The 16,540-nt window shown below is 40.1% G+C and overlaps 12 protein-coding genes across 12 annotated transcripts; 7 read left to right on the top strand and 5 right to left on the bottom strand.

The window, feature by feature from the left end:
* Window positions 1-6: 6 nt before the first annotated feature.
* Window positions 7-1,002, bottom strand: EHEL_090120 (O-sialoglycoprotein endopeptidase; the record flags this gene model as incomplete). Its single annotated transcript, XM_003887840.1, has 1 exon — window positions 7-1,002. The coding sequence occupies one exon, from the start codon at window positions 1,000-1,002 to the stop codon at window positions 7-9; it is 996 nt and encodes a 331-aa protein (XP_003887889.1).
* Window positions 1,003-1,063: 61 nt separating this feature from the next.
* EHEL_090110 (ER translocation protein Sec61) lies at window positions 1,064-2,521 on the bottom strand (the record flags this gene model as incomplete). Its single annotated transcript, XM_003887839.1, has 2 exons — window positions 1,064-2,481; window positions 2,515-2,521. 2 exons carry the CDS (start codon window positions 2,519-2,521, stop codon window positions 1,064-1,066), a joined length of 1,425 nt encoding a protein of 474 aa, XP_003887888.1.
* Window positions 2,522-2,698: 177 nt separating this feature from the next.
* On the top strand, window positions 2,699-3,304 carry EHEL_090100 (uncharacterized protein; the record flags this gene model as incomplete). The annotated part of the gene is made up of 1 exon (XM_003887838.1): window positions 2,699-3,304. One exon carries the CDS (start codon window positions 2,699-2,701, stop codon window positions 3,302-3,304), a length of 606 nt encoding a protein of 201 aa, XP_003887887.1.
* Window positions 3,305-3,406: 102 nt separating this feature from the next.
* Window positions 3,407-3,910, top strand: EHEL_090090 (uncharacterized protein; the record flags this gene model as incomplete). Its single annotated transcript, XM_003887837.1, has 1 exon — window positions 3,407-3,910. One exon carries the CDS (start codon window positions 3,407-3,409, stop codon window positions 3,908-3,910), a length of 504 nt encoding a protein of 167 aa, XP_003887886.1.
* Window positions 3,911-4,149: 239 nt separating this feature from the next.
* On the bottom strand, window positions 4,150-5,727 carry EHEL_090080 (uncharacterized protein; the record flags this gene model as incomplete). Its single annotated transcript, XM_003887836.1, has 1 exon — window positions 4,150-5,727. One exon carries the CDS (start codon window positions 5,725-5,727, stop codon window positions 4,150-4,152), a length of 1,578 nt encoding a protein of 525 aa, XP_003887885.1.
* A 68-nt stretch (window positions 5,728-5,795) lies between these two features.
* On the top strand, window positions 5,796-9,185 carry EHEL_090070 (uncharacterized protein; the record flags this gene model as incomplete). Its single annotated transcript, XM_003887835.1, has 1 exon — window positions 5,796-9,185. One exon carries the CDS (start codon window positions 5,796-5,798, stop codon window positions 9,183-9,185), a length of 3,390 nt encoding a protein of 1,129 aa, XP_003887884.1.
* An 85-nt stretch (window positions 9,186-9,270) lies between these two features.
* Window positions 9,271-9,687, bottom strand: EHEL_090060 (uncharacterized protein; the record flags this gene model as incomplete). Its single annotated transcript, XM_003887834.1, has 1 exon — window positions 9,271-9,687. One exon carries the CDS (start codon window positions 9,685-9,687, stop codon window positions 9,271-9,273), a length of 417 nt encoding a protein of 138 aa, XP_003887883.1.
* A 152-nt stretch (window positions 9,688-9,839) lies between these two features.
* Window positions 9,840-11,888, top strand: EHEL_090050 (translation initiation factor IF-2; the record flags this gene model as incomplete). Its single annotated transcript, XM_003887833.1, has 1 exon — window positions 9,840-11,888. The coding sequence occupies one exon, from the start codon at window positions 9,840-9,842 to the stop codon at window positions 11,886-11,888; it is 2,049 nt and encodes a 682-aa protein (XP_003887882.1).
* Window positions 11,872-13,182, top strand: EHEL_090040 (uncharacterized protein; the record flags this gene model as incomplete). The annotated part of the gene is made up of 1 exon (XM_003887832.1): window positions 11,872-13,182. The coding sequence occupies one exon, from the start codon at window positions 11,872-11,874 to the stop codon at window positions 13,180-13,182; it is 1,311 nt and encodes a 436-aa protein (XP_003887881.1).
* Window positions 13,183-13,267: 85 nt separating this feature from the next.
* EHEL_090030 (uncharacterized protein) lies at window positions 13,268-14,020 on the bottom strand (the record flags this gene model as incomplete). The annotated part of the gene is made up of 1 exon (XM_003887831.1): window positions 13,268-14,020. The coding sequence occupies one exon, from the start codon at window positions 14,018-14,020 to the stop codon at window positions 13,268-13,270; it is 753 nt and encodes a 250-aa protein (XP_003887880.1).
* Window positions 14,021-14,255: 235 nt separating this feature from the next.
* EHEL_090020 (uncharacterized protein) lies at window positions 14,256-14,933 on the top strand (the record flags this gene model as incomplete). Its single annotated transcript, XM_003887830.1, has 1 exon — window positions 14,256-14,933. The coding sequence occupies one exon, from the start codon at window positions 14,256-14,258 to the stop codon at window positions 14,931-14,933; it is 678 nt and encodes a 225-aa protein (XP_003887879.1).
* Window positions 14,934-15,059: 126 nt separating this feature from the next.
* EHEL_090010 (uncharacterized protein) lies at window positions 15,060-15,845 on the top strand (the record flags this gene model as incomplete). Its single annotated transcript, XM_003887829.1, has 1 exon — window positions 15,060-15,845. The coding sequence occupies one exon, from the start codon at window positions 15,060-15,062 to the stop codon at window positions 15,843-15,845; it is 786 nt and encodes a 261-aa protein (XP_003887878.1).
* Between the last annotated feature and the right edge of the window lie 695 nt (window positions 15,846-16,540).

The raw sequence follows: 16,540 nt of genomic DNA, 5'->3' as shown, positions 1-16,540 counted from the left end.
TTTTTCCTAGTCATCTCTCCAAGTTACCTCCACTGAGTCAGTTCTATATCTCTGCGTGACAAAGCATTCGTCAAGGCTGAAAGAGGCCCCTGCCTTAGCCATCAACATGCCTACATGCGCAATCATCAGCCCGTTATCTATGCAAAACCTCTCGTCAGTTGCATAGGAAACCCCACCACGCTCTTTCGCCATTAAACTCATCATTTCTTGAAGCCTCAGATTGCACCCAACGCCGCCGACAATCAAAACTTCTTTTGAGTTGCTAAATGCCATTGCCCTTTCTGTGACCTCTACAAGCGCCGAGAAGACTGTTTCCTGCAGGGAATAGCACAAATCATATTTCATTTGGTCGTTCTCTACGATCTTACTCTTTATGTTTGACAGAATTCCGGAAAAAGAGACATCCATCCCTTTCACAATATAAGGAAGCTCAATGTAATTTTTTCCAAGTTTTGCATATTTCTCGACACTGAGGCCAGGAGCAGGAAAGTTTGGCAGCTTAAGTTCCCTGGCAAACCTGTCTATGCAATTTCCAACAGCAATGTCCAGTGTCTCTCCAAATATCCTGTATCTTTTGTTATGATATGCTATGATTTGGGTGTTTCCCCCGCTGGCATACAAGATGACAGGGTTCTTTGCTCTGGTCACAAACCTTCCCATCTCTATGTGAGCTATGCAATGGTTCACAGGAATGAGTGGCTTATTACAATAGAGGCTCAGTGTGCGAGCAACGGTAGCAACCACAGATAGGGGAAGACCCATCCCAGGCCCCTTTGTATAGCAAAATACATCAATATCGCCAAGGCGTATTCTGGCTTTCTCCAGTGATGCAGCTATAAGATCTAGAATCTTCTCCCGGTGGTGCTCTGCAGTTTTTGCAGGGATAAAGCCCTCTCCGGGGGGAGGTGCATACGTAAATCTTTCATTTGCTAATATTTCGTCGTCTTTCATTATTCCTATGCCCAGCTTGTTAGCGCTTCCTTCTAGTCCCATTGCTATCATTTGACAATTAAAGGTAAATTTTTATTATTATAGAAAAAGCTTGTGGAGCCACAAAATAACTTTACTCGATAAAACCTATTTCACTGTTCTTTTGGATTGTTTCCTTAGCAAACATGTCCAAATACTGATTTACAATCGAGGTGGCCAAGAAGATGTTTGTACCACTTCCAATGGCATCAAAAAGATTGGAAAGTATCACAACCATGGAGGTGAGAATTCCGCCAAGAAATGCTGCTGTCGGAATGTATCTAGAAAGAACAGTCACTGTGTTTGCTTCCCTTACACCCTTCAATCTCATTCTTGACTCTTTGAGTTTCTGCGCTGCCTTTTCTGGTGATAGCTCATTCAGCTCAAGCCACGACGTACTAAGAATGGCGGATGTTAAAAGCATGATGGAGAGATAGACAAAGAAGCGCAGGGGATCCTTCAGGCCCTCCAGAATGGATTCTGGGGATGTGATGTAATAACTGATGCCACTCACAGGCACATATCTTCCTCCCCTCGATGTACTCCAGACACCGAGGGCCTTGACAATGAGGTTCTGAGGCCATCTCCTGTAGAGGAACGAAGAGATGGATGAAACATGCCCGACTATGTAATTCTGAGCGATTATAGGCATGGTGGATGTATAGAGCAATTTTACAGGGAACTTGGCGACGTGCCCTCGGACCTGTGAAGACTCTGTTGGAAGTTCAACCCTCACCCCCTGGAGGTATATTACAAATGCAAATAGAAGGACAGTTGAAAGCAGCGAAAATAGATTCGGGAGGTTCTGCCTGAAGAAAGCTTCGTATATTGCTGCAAATTTGTTTTTTCTTACAACGAGAAGGTGGAATAGTGCAATCACAGACCCCTCAAATTCTATACCTCGCCCGGTGAAAAGTACCTTTGGGCTGAAGGCCTTCCAAACAATACTTTCACAGACATTTGTTGCAATAAACAGATTGACTCCATTTCCAAGGCCATATCCTTTCTGGAGAAGCTCGTCCAAAAGGATTATTATGACACCAGAAAAGATCAGCTGCATAACAAGGAGAAGGCAGTAGATCGTCCCAAGGCTTTTGGGGTTGCCATAGAATCCTGTGTAGACCTGCACAAATGCTTGCCCAACCGTCATTATAAGCGATATAAGCCTCTGCGTTGCATTATGGAGGTTCTTATCCTCCTTGATAGACCAGTCGACCTTCAGTATCTCGGACATAGTTAGAAATTGCATTATAAGGCTGGAGGTTACCACAGGACTTGTCCCAAGGTCCATGAGTGTTCCTCTGTTAGATGCCATCATTGCCCTCATCCATTGCAAGGGATCCGCTGCGTCATTTGAAATTATTCCAAACAAAGGGACCTGAGATGAAACCAAATATATCAGGATTGCAAGCGTTGTCCAGACAAATCTTTCGTGGAAAGTAATCGTTCTCGACGGAGACTGGACATCGGGAATATACGGCACCAAAGGTTTAACGACGTGCAGAAGGTTAACTAAAATTAGCTCCAATGTTTATCTTCACTTACATGACATTGGGGGTGGTAACATTTTTGTTTTTAATACCGGGAGGGCGCAGTAGTATCCCGAGGCTCTTAAGTATTGTTTTTATTGAAGAAGGAAGATTAAGGCTCGGGTCCTTAAAGTTTTGGAGACAAACTGGTCTTGCAGTAGGAAAAAGAATAAGATGGGTGATTTGTAGTCCCAAATAAAATGAGTATTTACTTAGAAAAGGTGCAAAAGATAATAGGCGATTTTGAAGACGAAGACAAACAAATACTTATTAAACACTATGTTCAGACATCGAGGAATGTTCTTCTTGATGAAAAAGAAGTCAAAAAGTCTAAGCTTAGTCTTCTTGGTGATCTACATGCCATAGGTGGAAAGGACGAGGTTAACGCTATAGTGAATGATGTCCTAGATCATAAAATACTTCAAATAAGAGCTCTGATACTTGACCTGGTGGACGATGACTACACAAGTGATTCTAAGGTTATTGGAAGGCCTGAGAAATGGATTAAGAGAATAATAGAGGATGCCGAAGAGACGTTTAGTCTCGACAGCGAGTTTGGGAAGAGAATGTTTTCTATATACAATGAAAAGCTACTCGAGGAGTTCTGCAAGATCTTCATATCCGAAAATCGCAAATTTGGGACTGGTGGTAACCAGCTTCTTCTCAACTTCTATTACTACGAGAGATTTGTTCAGAGCAAGATCGAGTTTGACTTTCAAGATTTTTTCAGTAGAATGACTTCCTCTTTTAAAGATCACTGCTACAGATCTAAGGAAGAATTGGAGAAAATTCTTGATGGGAAATAAATACTCTATTTTCTATTTTTCGAACCTTAAGGCTAAATTCAAATGTTTTGCTCGATACCTTTTTTAATTAAAACAAAACCCCTTGATCCAATCAAAAGGAAAATGGGTTTATCTTTTCCATCAGAGGATTTAGAGGATAGTCTTGGAAAAAGAGTTGAGGATATGAAAAGAGATGCCGATATGTACAAGGACTTCGTAAGGAAGATGTATGGATTAGAAGATGAGCTGGATCTCATTTCTGTAGAGGACCAGAAAAGCATAGTAGAAAGCGCCAAAAGGAGAAGAAGATCCACAACTCTGGATGTGGATGAAATACTTTATGCCGCAGTGGATGAGGCAGCCAAAGATTTGAGGATGATAGAAGGAAAAAAAGATACTGATGTTTTTATTGAAAATAGCACACTAAATGTAAAGGGGCGTGCATTTACTAAGGGAGATAAAATCAAGGTCACAATAAACAAAGAGGTATTTGCAGGAGGCATTATTTCCATAGGAGAGGAGGATATCATACTAAAAACAAAGGATTATAAAAGAGTTAGAATCCTGCTAGATGACATAAGATCCACGAAGTCTTCGATTGTACCGATTAATGAAGTTAGGCGTTGACTGTGTCTTGAGGTGTAGAGCTGTAAAACGGAGCCGGTGAATAAGTTTGTGGTACTTCGGGCGTAAGTACATCCGCGATAAGCGCTTGTTACGGTTAGCCCGTAGAGTCCTTTGAAATATAACTCTGTTTATTTTTTTAATCTTTTAGGCTTTTGATGTCCTTGTAGGCATCTGTCTCTGTCAAGAATACATAAATGTGAACGAGTGGAAGAAAAACAAGTGAGGGTGCTCTGAAACTTCTACAGGTAAATTTTCCTCACGTCGTTAGGCGAAAAGGGCTCGTTGCAGGAGGGACACTTTCTATCTCTCATTCTTATTCTAGAATTTACGCATTCCTCGCAGAAACAATGCATACACTTGATAATCGCGGTGTTCTTGAAGCGTGTGTCGCAAAGAGAGCATCGGAGAAGGCCTCTATATCTTTCCAACTGTATGGCAAGATCAGGATCTCCTTCAGAATCTCCGTTTTGGACAGCCTTTAGTATCCCGCTTAACCTTTTGTTTTCTGCGTCAATTTGAGAACATTCCTTTGAGATCCTTGATATTTCATTTCTTATTTCTCTGTTCTGTTTTTTGACCGATTCCAGCATCTTTTCTGTTTCTTCTTTTTCCGCAGATATGCTACATAGCCTTTTTTTGTAATCTGCAATCATCCTGCCGGACTCTTCAATGGAATTCTCTAGCTTCCTGATTTTTGATACTTTGTCCTCTGGATCTCCAAGGGTAGAGCTCCTCTCCATTCTCAGATGCTTTATATCTAGCTCAAGCTTTGTATTTTTACTGCTGAGATCCGAGGTGGACATCTTTAACGAAATAACCTCGCCTTCTAGCTCTCTGTTCTTTCTATGCAAGGTCTCAAGCCTTGTAACCAGTGCCTTGTTCTCGGATAAGCTTTTGTCTAAGCTTTCTATGAGATTGGCTATCTCTTCTTCCAGAGACCCCTGCTCGTTATCGCATCCTCTATTCCTTGTCCTCTCATAACTTTTGTAGTTTTCCATCACTTTGCAAAGTTCCTCTTTTTCGATACTTATTTGTTCGACCTTTCTCTTCCAAAGACCCAGCCTAGACGTGATGCTTTGCATGTTCTTATCTATCGAATCGACCCTCTGGCTGCACTGGCTTATCTCATTGCTCAAATTTATTTCTCTTTTGTTAACCCTTTGGAACGCCTCTCTCCACTTTTCATTTTCTATCTTTAGAGTATTACATTTCTCTTCTGCATCTTTGGAATTCAATATAGTCTCGTTCAACTCTCTTTGGAGTTTGGTTATCCTCTGATCTCTTTCACAAAGTTCCTCGCAGTGCTTACTCTCCAGCCCTGCCATTTTGGCTTTTAGGTCTCCATACTCTTCGGCAATTTTCCTGTAGACCTCATTGGCCACCATAGAACTATCAGCAATAATTTGCTTTTTCTCTCCAGACTCCTCGGCTTGCGGCGCCTCCTCAATCTCTGTAAGAATCTTGTTCCTGGCAAGCTTTTTTTGCATTTCACAAATGACGCCATTCAGTCTTCTTATCTCATAGTTCAGCGAAGAAATCTTATTCCCAACATCGAACTTTGATACTTCATCCAGGCTTTCTGAGTTATTTGCATTCTCTTTGTGGCCCTCTAGAACGGATGACAAAGCTGCATTCTCTTCAATCAGCTCGTTATTCCTCCTGACAAGCTCCTCGTTCATTTTCTTTGATTCCATCATTTCAAGAAAGATAGAGCACTTCTGGTGCAAAGCAATTCCTTCTCTGTCAATTATCTCCCACAACTGTCCCACTACTTTCGGATTAACAGAATTTCCGCAATCAATCTTCATCTTTTTCATTGTTGAAATACGCAGATGGGGTCTTAATAGTGCTATTTCAAGTTACTTAACAAAAATTTGCCCTGAAAATGAAGGTGATCCAACAGAGGAATGTATACTTCGTGGACTTGGGGAAGTGTATATATAGGGGATTCATAGAGACAGCAATAGAGCGGGATTCCGGAGAAAATGTTCTTGTGTACAGGTCAAAGGACCTTGACATTTTGAAGGTCGATATAATAGCTTCTGGGAAGTTGAGGGTTGCGGATTACATGAGCAGGGATGCAACAGCCGCCATTGACAAGAACGAGGCATCCTTTAGTAGAAACATGTGGAAGAATATAAGTTCTGAGGGCATACTTGAGGTCCAAATACCCGAGGAAGTCAAGGAGGATACATTCACAGTAAGGGTTCTTTATAAAGCAAAAGAAAACAACAATTCCATAGAGTTTTACAAGCCGGTTTCGTCAGAGGACAAGCACAAAGAGATAGTCGCATCCAATAGAATGTTTGACTCCTCTTCAATATTTCCGTCGTTTTCCGTGCCCTATAAGAGCAAATGGGAGCTGGTTTATATTCTTCCTAGCAATGATGAAACGAAAATCATATCGCCTGGGATTCTCAAAAGCATAAAAGAAGAAGAAGATGTGATATTGTATTCTTATGTAGTGGACATGGCCTATAGCGGGGCAATAAATTTCTGCATAGGGACGTTTGATAGCTACGAAGTATCCACTGGAGATGATAGAAAGGCTGTGTGCATTCCAAAAGGATTCGACGGATATAAGGATTGTGTGAGAGAATTTTGCTGTGACGTAGAGAATCTGATCAGGTATTCGGAGTATTTTCTTCAAAGAGAATATCCATTCAAGGCTCTTTCGATTGCGTTTGTGTTTGGAGATGCAGACAAGGTATATGGAGAGAGTACTGCGTTTTTGGCCCTATCAAACCTTACATTTTTGAACGACATCGAGCCGATGTTTCTTCTGAAGAGAATAATATGTGACATACTAAGCTCTCAAATATTCTACTTCTATTTTTCTGTGGTGGAAAGGGCAGACTTTTGGATCTCTGAGGGAATGAAAGGGTATTTTGAAGACTACTGCGTAAGGCATTTTCTAGGAAACAACGAGTTTCTATATGGTCTCAAGAAGGACAAAGACTACATACTTGACAGGGATGTTACAGAGTATGCATTGTACGATACTAGAAGGACCTTCTTTTCGATGAGGGAGAAGTTTTTCAAAACAAAATCCAAGGTCTTTTTCCATCTTTTGGAAGGGAATCTTAGTAGAGCCTTTATGGAAAAGATTCTGAACTACACAATAAAGAAGAAGAGCGATGTCAGAGAAAACTATAGCTTCGAGTTTGTCAAGCTCGTCAAGGATGTCACCGGAAAAGACCTTCGATCTCTTTTCGAAACTTATGTGTTTAGGCCTGGGGTAGTAAAGGTAAGACTCGGATTCACGATAAACAAGAAAAACAACAGAGTAGACTTCACTGCCAGCCAGATTCCCACAAGTATATTTTCTAATGGGAACAAGACGATATCTGGCCCTGTGACCATATGCAGTTATGAAATGGAAGGGATATTTGAGCATGTGTTTATGCTGGATAGAGAGAATCATTTCTATTACCATCCAAAGACGAAGAAAAAGAAGAAGTCTGAGGAAGAGGAAGAGGTGATGCCCTTACTGTGGATAAGGGCAGACACGAAGGGGGAACATTTGGCAAAAATAGTTATAGAGCAACCTGACTATATGTTTATAGAACAGCTTCTGGATAAGAACATCATTGGCCAAATGGAGGCTTTGGAAAATCTCTCGATAAAGCCATCGACCCATGTCTGCGAGATATTTGAGCGAATGCTCGAGAATACCCATATCTTCTACAAAATAAGGATCCATATACTATACATCCTTTCTAGAACGATAGTCGGAAGCTACTATGGGTTCCAAAGACTCATCCAGTATTTTGTGAAGAAGTATTGTGTGCAAACATCTACGATAGTCAAGCCAAACGACTTTTCGTTTATTCCATACTTCATACAGAAGCATCTTGTAAAGGCCCTATCATATGCAGATCCATTTGTTTTCAAAAACTATTCAGGAAGAGAGGTGGGATCTGCAAGTATCATTTCTGCATTCATCATCAACATACTCAAATTCAACGACAATTCATTCAACTCCTACAGTGATGGGTGGTACATATCTTCTGTAATCGAAAGCCTGAGCTTTCCCCTTTCCTCGATGAGCTTTTCGGAGTTTTATTCTGATAAATACACAAAGTTCAAAGGCGAAGGATATTCTTCTCGTGGAAAGGAGAAGGCAGGAGATGACATAAACGAACTGTTCAAGGTGGAGAGGGTTGATGCGAAGGACAGTATGCCAGGGAGTAGCATTTCTGGAATAAATAATAAAAAGAGCACGGACACACCCAGCCCAAATGAGGACTATGAGAACACTCCATCATTATACAGCTCGGCAAATAATTCAGACATAAAAATAGAGAACAACAAATCTTCAGAGGAACATAAAAAAGGAGAAAAGACGGAGCCATTGGAGAATCCTGACTACCTCCATCTCTCAATTTCCGAGATTGAAAGGTTCAGGATTTTGGACATGGTTTTCCCATCCCACAGAAATCTGGTAAGCAAGTCCTGTCTCTATGCCTTGGGGCGTATTTCTCTGTTTGGAATGGCAAGTTTGAGGAAAAATGCTTTAATTCAGCTTTCGAAATATCCTAACTTTTGTAGCATCAGAGTTGCAGCGCTTGAGGTTTTGCTTGCACTATTTTACGAGGACGAAGAGGTAGTTGAAGAAGTCCTTGAAATGCTAGAAAAGGAAACATTTACCATAAAGTGCATGACTTTTGACATTATGATAACTCTTGGGCTGTCTCCCAAGTTTGGTTTTAAAAAGGTTTTGAAGGGAAAAAGAAAAAAGATGTTTAGACTGCTAAGGCTCAACCAGGGAAGCATTACCATTAAGGAGAAAATTACGAGCCTGATATATCTCATAGAAGACATGGAGTTAACACGCGATGATTATCAAAAGGCTGTGGCCAAAGTTTATGAAGAGACTCTACCCGATGATCTGCGTAAGACAATCAACCGCTTGGGTAGAGAGTTTATGGGTGACAGACATACTAGTCTGAAGCTGAGTAGTATGGGTGTACTCAAGAGGAAGCTTTTGCAGACAGAGTATCTTATTAGAATTCCCATTTCAAAAAGGAGTAAGCTGTCCAGGAAATCCATGGTGCATAAAGAGGAGTCTTTGCATGTAGATGCAAGTGCCGACTCACCCAAAAGGGCCATTTATGTAAAGGCTCCCAATAGAAAAACTGTAGAAGATATGAAAGGCTTAAAGAAACATGGCTCCAAAAATAACCTTCGAACAAATGTCACAAACCCGCGCATCGGAACTATGGTCAGAATTCCAAGCTCCTTCAAAGTTAGGCTCAAGCATCCAGAAAAGTAGGAGATTTATTCCGTAGATCTCTCCGATCTGTTTGTAATTTTTTCTCGGTTAACTTCATTATTTGAGGCATTTACTAAAGCATCTATTATTTACAGTAGTACGTATACGATTTTATGTTCCTTACAATGCCTTCCAGGCGGGTTATAACCTCCGAGCATCTGTTATTCATGCTGCATAGTAGGCACGAATGGCTTCTCTTCAAGCTTGAAATCACGTGACTCGTCTTCTCTGGCTCTGTATTCTCTGCTATCCTGAACAATATCCTGGCCATTCTCCCCGGGGACAGATGGCACAAGTATTCCATTGCCAGATCATTCCTCTCTATATCTATGGCCTTTTGGACTAGAGCGGTGATCTTTTCTAAAGAGATTGTGTTCAACCTGGACTTATATTCGTTGATGACGTAAATGGGATATTTCGGGTCCCCAGTTATGTAATGGAGTGCAAGTATTGATTTCTTGGCAAGAAAGGGCATAATCTTGATAACCATATCTTGGTTCATCTGGATTTTTCCTTCAAGAGGTTTTATGCAGACCACTGGTCTGAAACCATTAATGCCAATTGGTTCCTATACTCTACTTGAAAGAAGATTACGATATATCTGGTGACTTTGAGGAAAATAATTTCTTAAAGAAAGGAAGATAAATATTCTAGATGGGTAAGAAGAACAGAAGAGACGGAGATTATCTAAACACACTGCTTGGGTCGGTAGATAAGGAGAACAAAGAAGAGCATAGGCAGAAAAAGGACCTAGAGGAAATAGAGAATTCTGTAGATAAGGTTAAAATAGATGGAGGAAAGAAGAATTTGAGATGCAGTGAGAAAGCGGAGGAGGAAAAGTTGGCTGGAGAGCCTTGTCCTGAATTTAAAAGTCCAATATGTTGTATCTTGGGGCACGTCGATACGGGGAAAACCAAGCTTCTCGACAAGTTAAGAGAATCTAACGTTCAAGGAGAGGAGGCAGGGGGGATAACACAGCAGATCGGTGCCACATTCTTTCCGGTGTCTGAACTCTTCAAGAAATGTGGGAAAAGGGACTCGAAGCTTCCGGGCATTCTGATTATTGACACGCCTGGGCATGAGTCTTTTGCCAATCTAAGAACACGAGGGTCCTCACTTTGTAATCTTGCAATCCTAGTTGTTGACATAGTTCATGGGCTTGAGGCCCAGACTTTGGAGAGCATAGAGCTCCTCAAGAGACGCAGGACGCCATTTGTGGTTGCTCTTAACAAAATAGATAGACTCTACGGGTGGAAGTCTACCTCATTTGGGAATGTTAAATCCACCATTAAGAAACAATCAAGAGCAACTATCGACGATTTCAAAAGAAGAGTGAACAACACCATTGTGGCGTTTGCAGAAATAGGGCTGAATGCAAAGCTATTTTATGAAAACGCAGACCAAAAGAGATTTGTTTCTTTAGTTCCCACCTCTGCAGTCTCTGGAGAGGGAATCCCCGACCTAGTATCTCTGATACTGGAGCTTTCAGAGAAATACATGGGCTCAAAAATGAAAATCAAAGAGGAGGTTGAGTGTACTGTTCTAGAAGTTAAAAACGTTGAGGGGTTTGGAGTAACTCTGGATGCCATCTTGAGCAACGGAATACTACGAGAGGGAGACAAGATTGGTGTGTGCGGCTTCAATGGGCCCATAATTACAACCATCAAAGCTTTGCTTATGCCTCAGCCTTTGAAGGAACTGAGAGTGAAAAATCAGTATGTAATTGTGAAAGAGGCAAGAGCCAGCTTGGGGATCAAGATTGCGGCTGGAGGGCTTGAAAAGGCAATAGCAGGAAGTCGAGTGCTTATAGTAAAGAGCAGTGAGGAAGAAGTAAAAAATGCACTTGAAGCGGACCTCGAGTCTGTCTTTTCGTCCATGGAGCTTCATCAGGAAGGTGTGCATGTCGTATCAAGTACACTCGGGTCGTTAGAGGCCCTGGTTTCGTTCCTGAAGACCTCCAATGTCCCAATTTCCGGAGTAAGCATAGGAACGGTAAAAAAAAAGGATATGATCATCGTATCTTCAATGACAAAGAAACACAAAGAATATGCTGTGATCCTCTGCTTTGACGTAGTGTTGGACAGGGAAATAAAGGACATGGCTTCCTCAATGGGAGTGAGGGTGTTTGAGGCAAAGATAATATATCATCTTCTCGACTCGTACGTAAAGTTTATATCTGAGGAAAGAGAAAAGAACAAAAAGATGCATATGGAACAGGCAGTGTTTCCCGTGAAAATGTCGATTGTCCCAAAGTGTATTTTCAACTCCAGAAGCCCACTTGTGATAGGCGTCCATATAAGGGATGGAATTCTAAAAGTAGGAACACCGTTGTGTGTTTTCAAGGAGGATGAAGTTGTCAGGCTTGGGATAGTAACCTCTATTGAAAACAATAAAGAGACGGTCAAAGAAGCAACAAAAGATCAGAAAGTGGCCATCAAGATCGAGGCAAAGCCCAATCTCCCTCCTCGTATGTTTGGAAGACATTTTGACCAAGAAGACATTCTATATTCAATGATTACAAGAGAGTCAATCAACATCCTGAAAAAATACTTTTCTGATGAGCTTACTGAGGACCTTAAGGCCTTACTAGATAGGCTAGAGAATAAATTTGGTATTTTCTACCCCTATTTGAGACATCCCTTCTTCATCCCAATTACAATTTATTCGTATAAGGTAGCCCCTCATTATGAAGGGAGCCCTTAGTGAAGTTGAATTGTTTGCTACTACAAGCATAGCACAGCTGTCTGTGTTGATATATCACTTAGTAGTCCCAAGGTACGCTTTTCTTGAGTTTCTGTTTTCTATAGTTCCGTTGTACCTTACAATTGTATTCCCTAATCACTTGTGTTTGATTTATGCTTCATTCTTCGCCTTATTTGTTGTGAGCTTCCTGTCTACAATAATCCGAAGATGGATAAGAGGGAAGTCTACAGCGGTATGGCCGAGATCTGCAATCGACAATTCTTCCTTGTCCATGAAGCATCCTACATCAACACCTCAAAATAATGGGATATATGCATCCGTTGCAATAGATAGGGTTCGAGTTCTCATAATGAGCTGTGTTGCTATTACCATATTTGCATCGGACTTCTCTTTCTACAAAGGAGGAAAATTAGGAAAAAGTATGAGTTACGGGCTTAAGCTGATGGACATAGGCGTAGGTTCCTTCGTATACAATGCGGGGTTCTTCTCTTCAAAGGCAACCCCACAAAGAAAGGTGGAGAATGTATTATCATCATTCTTCTTTGGGATTCTAAGGTACCTGTCCAAAGTGCTACTTAAGTTAGATGTCAACGATGCCGAGTTCGGCATCCATTTGAACTTTTTTCTGATACTCGGTGTCCTGAACCTGGCTTCATTGTTTATAAACACATGGGCAGACTTCTCAATAGGATTTGGGATGTGTCTACTACACGAAGTCTTTCTGAAGTTCTTTGGGCTGGAAAAACTAATATATACTACCAAAAGATCAAATATAATAACTGCAAACATTGAGGGAATCGCATTTATTTTGCCACAGATGGGAATGTTTCTTATGGCCAGTGAAATATCAAAAGTCGTGTTCAAAAAGAAAAATATGGGCATTATTGTGCTGTATAATCTCTTTTTTGTCTCCATATTGTTGGGAGCCAGTACATACTCGACATCTTGTCGTAGGATACACAACCTTTACTTCTGCATGGTAATAATGCTTCTCCATACTACGCAAGGAATCGTGTTTGGAATGTTCAATATGGCTTTCAATATTAGAGATCTCAAAATGCATCGCTTCATAAGCAAGTATTTACTTTTTATTCTGATCTGGTCCAACCTGCTTGTAGGGATAAATAAGTTACTCGTTAATCCTTCAGCAATGCCTAACTATTTGGGGCATGGATTGAATATCGCATATCTTACAGTTGTGTTCTATCTTCCATACATAGCCTTAGATAGAGGTATTATGAAAAGTTGCAAGCAAATTAATAGTAAGTTTTTTTCACTCAAGTCCGGAGGTTAATGAAGATGCTTCTTTCTTGCACTTGGGATCAATTGGAGGATTTAACAACAATATAAAAAAGTTTCGATAGGTTTTTTTAATCGCCCTATTTAGCCAAACCTATAACCTTTTCAACAACAACAAACATGTTTGCAAGTTTTTCAATAAGTTTAGCTTTGTCGCCCATTACATTTATACCAAAGACAGTTGTAATAAGGCATCCAGAGTAGAGGATGAGGAAGTAACATAAGCCAGCTTTGTTCCTTAGATCAGGACTCTGCTTTCCAAAAACATTGCTAACCAACAGGATGGCAGCAACGAACAAAGAAAGGTATATAACCACTGACACCAGATCCTCTTGAGAAGTCTCCTCTTGTAAGTAGACGTAAGCTGTGGTTACTACTGTTATCAAGCACCCGTTGATGCAATAACGTCGCTTAATGTTATCTTTGTCTTTTGCCATATTTAGCATCTGGAGTATGAGAAAAACCACAGCAATGGTAGCAGCATATCCCCCTAATACCAATCTCTCACCTTCCTTGGAATAAAAGAGGGCTCCCCCAGTAGACTTCATGTTGATAGTTGAACGAATTGCTTGTATAATTGCAACAATAGAAAAGACTGCTGATGACCCAAATGCTATGGCGCTAAACGCATCATACTTTTCTGAAGAGTTTGCTTCAACTACAAGAATTAATACACGAGATATGAAGAAAATAACAGAAAGCAAGCTGAAAAGATGGAATGCCATCCCGGTGGACTCCATCTTGTTGAATTGGGTCTCAGCTAAAACTGCTCCAATGAGAATGATTGCATCAAGAACATCTCCGCTTGGTAAATAATTATCTCCACTCGCCATAGATTCTTTTTTTGGGAGGGGGTGCGCAGGACTTATGTAATTTTCGTAAGGATAATTGATAAGATACTTGTACTTAGCTTTACTCACAATTTCCCAATAAGGAGAATAATATTACTTAAGTACTTAATTGGTAGCCATATTCCTAAGTTAACTCTTTGAACGGAATTTAGAATTTTCTATTTCCTAATTTGTATAACACGCAACAATAAATTTATTTGGAAAACGAATGGGTATCATGAATGTCGGAAAAAACAAAATGGGTTTACTTGCAAATTCTCTTGGATTAGCATCCATACTGATACCCACAGCGATTTACTTGTCGAGCTCTGGAGAGAATCGGGTACTCAGATTAGTATCGGCAGTTTCCAGCTCATTGTTTACTATGTTTATGCTTTCCTATTGGATAGTAAGAAACTGGCGTGTAAACGTTTCTAGGAATGATCCTAAGGAAGCCATTTTGTATCTTGCGTTCATTGTAATATGTATAACAGGGCTATTTACATGCATTGCAGAAACAATCGTCTACGGTCTTAGTAATGATAACATGGACATTTTGAAGATGTTTGCAACATTTTCTTCAATCAACTACATTCGATTTAAGTGCTTAGGGCTTCTTCCTCGTCCTGTTTACAAGAGCGGTGTCATCGGAAATTTCGTTTCTGTGGCAGCTATCGTTTTAATAACCTGTGCATTTGCTGTCAATGCAAAAACTAATGACATGCTTGTAGTGTTATGGAGTTTCGTTCTAAGTGGAGCCATATTGGCATTGACATCGTTAGCTGAAGAAATGGTGCTGCCTAGAAAAGAAAATGAATGGAATATGTCAAAGGGAGGCCGCCTTGGGTATTTTGAGCTTGTCCAGCTAATTCTGTTTTCACTAGCTTTTTACTGGACAGATAGGTCGCACTTTTAAGAAAGGATATTGACGGCCACCCTACCTTGAGAAAGTTATTAAAAGGTAGTTAATAATAATTAAAACTCATGGTAAAATGTGGTATTGCTTCGTTGTTCAAGATAAGATTAAAGTCCCCCACTAAAAATGAGATTTGGCATGAGAGTGTTCAGCATCGTTTGTACAATAGATTTTATGTTCATCTTGGCGCAAAATGGGAAATGTGTTTACTTGAACTATTCAGGTAGAGATGGAAAACAGGTTCTTAACGAGATATTCGATAGAATGACGAAAGGAGAAAGAATCACAAAACTCAACATCAGCGGAAATAAGATAGACAGGCTGCCGCCATACTTCGAAAGCCTCTCATTCATGAAGGTACTTGATGTTAGCAACAACGGATTGAAATATCTATCTAATTCAATAGCCGGAATGCCACTGCTAGTAAGCTTAAATCTCAATGGTAATAGCCTTATCTTCCTTCCAAAGGAGATAACGGAACTGAAACATCTGGAAAGTCTAAGCATCAGAGATAATCAGCTGCAGGCAATACCTGAAAAAATAGATGACATGACCAGCCTAGTTGACCTGGATCTGGCGAACAATAAACTCGACACATTGCCATTTGGAATGGGTGCAATTGAAAATCTAAAGAGACTCAATCTTGGAGGAAATCTGTTCAGCACATTTCCTCCAATACTCGGTTATCTAGAAAACATAGAAGAAATCATCTTCACTAGAAACAAGAGATTAAGAAAAATCCCGAGAAAGTTGGTTAAAATGCTTGCTGACAGCAAGACATTGCTTTTGCTAGACATGCGGGAGAATAATCGGCTAAGGGAAGAAAGTACAGAAGATAACGTTGGCTGGAAAGAACTAAAGGAGATTTTTGGAAACAAAATAAGGCTCTCGCAGGATGAGGGGTCTAATTGAATTCTCAGTATATAGAACACTTCGTTTTTCTCGCATATTAATTTTTTCTTTGCAGGATGTTGTACGAGTTATATAATTCTATATATATGGAAATTTCATACAAAATCTAGATCAAACAATCCATCTCATAAAGTGAAGGAATTCAAGGTAGCACGTATAATTTTTGATGATGAAAATGTTAATAAAGACGATAAGAATAATCTAGAAATGTTGACAACTAGACTTCTTGGACTGCTGATCAATGTAATCGATGAAAATACTAAAAAATGGGAGAGTATGTCTGGAGGAGGTAGCGTAGTAATATATTCACTTAATTGTAGCCCAAAGGAACAACTTAAAGAAATATCGATCTCTTAACCAAAAACTAGGGGATTTAGAAATGTGTTTTATCCAACAATTAGAGGAACTGAATGATCTTGTGGAAACTTTTAGATACAAGCTAAAGGCTCAAAAAATTACCAGTGTTCCTACTACAAGAATTGAAAGAAAAAACATTTAAGCCATTGTCCTATACCTGTTACTTGTGCTTATAATAATTTTGTCTACTTCAGTTACTTTTTATAGCAATAAAATGTCCGAATCCTCAGAAAAGAAGAAACGAAGTAATGAAAGAAATCGCAATGTTATGCATTCACCGTATCTCTGACAATAAAGTATCATTCGATAAATTTTTAATATTATTGATAATATGGTCA

The sequence above is a fragment of the Encephalitozoon hellem genome, chromosome IX (genome assembly GCF_000277815.2).
Source record: "Encephalitozoon hellem ATCC 50504 chromosome IX, complete sequence".
In the NCBI taxonomy this organism is placed as follows: Eukaryota; Fungi; Microsporidia; family Unikaryonidae; genus Encephalitozoon; species Encephalitozoon hellem.
Note: the sequence above shows the minus strand (reverse complement) of the source record. Positions and strands in the feature narration are given on the sequence as shown.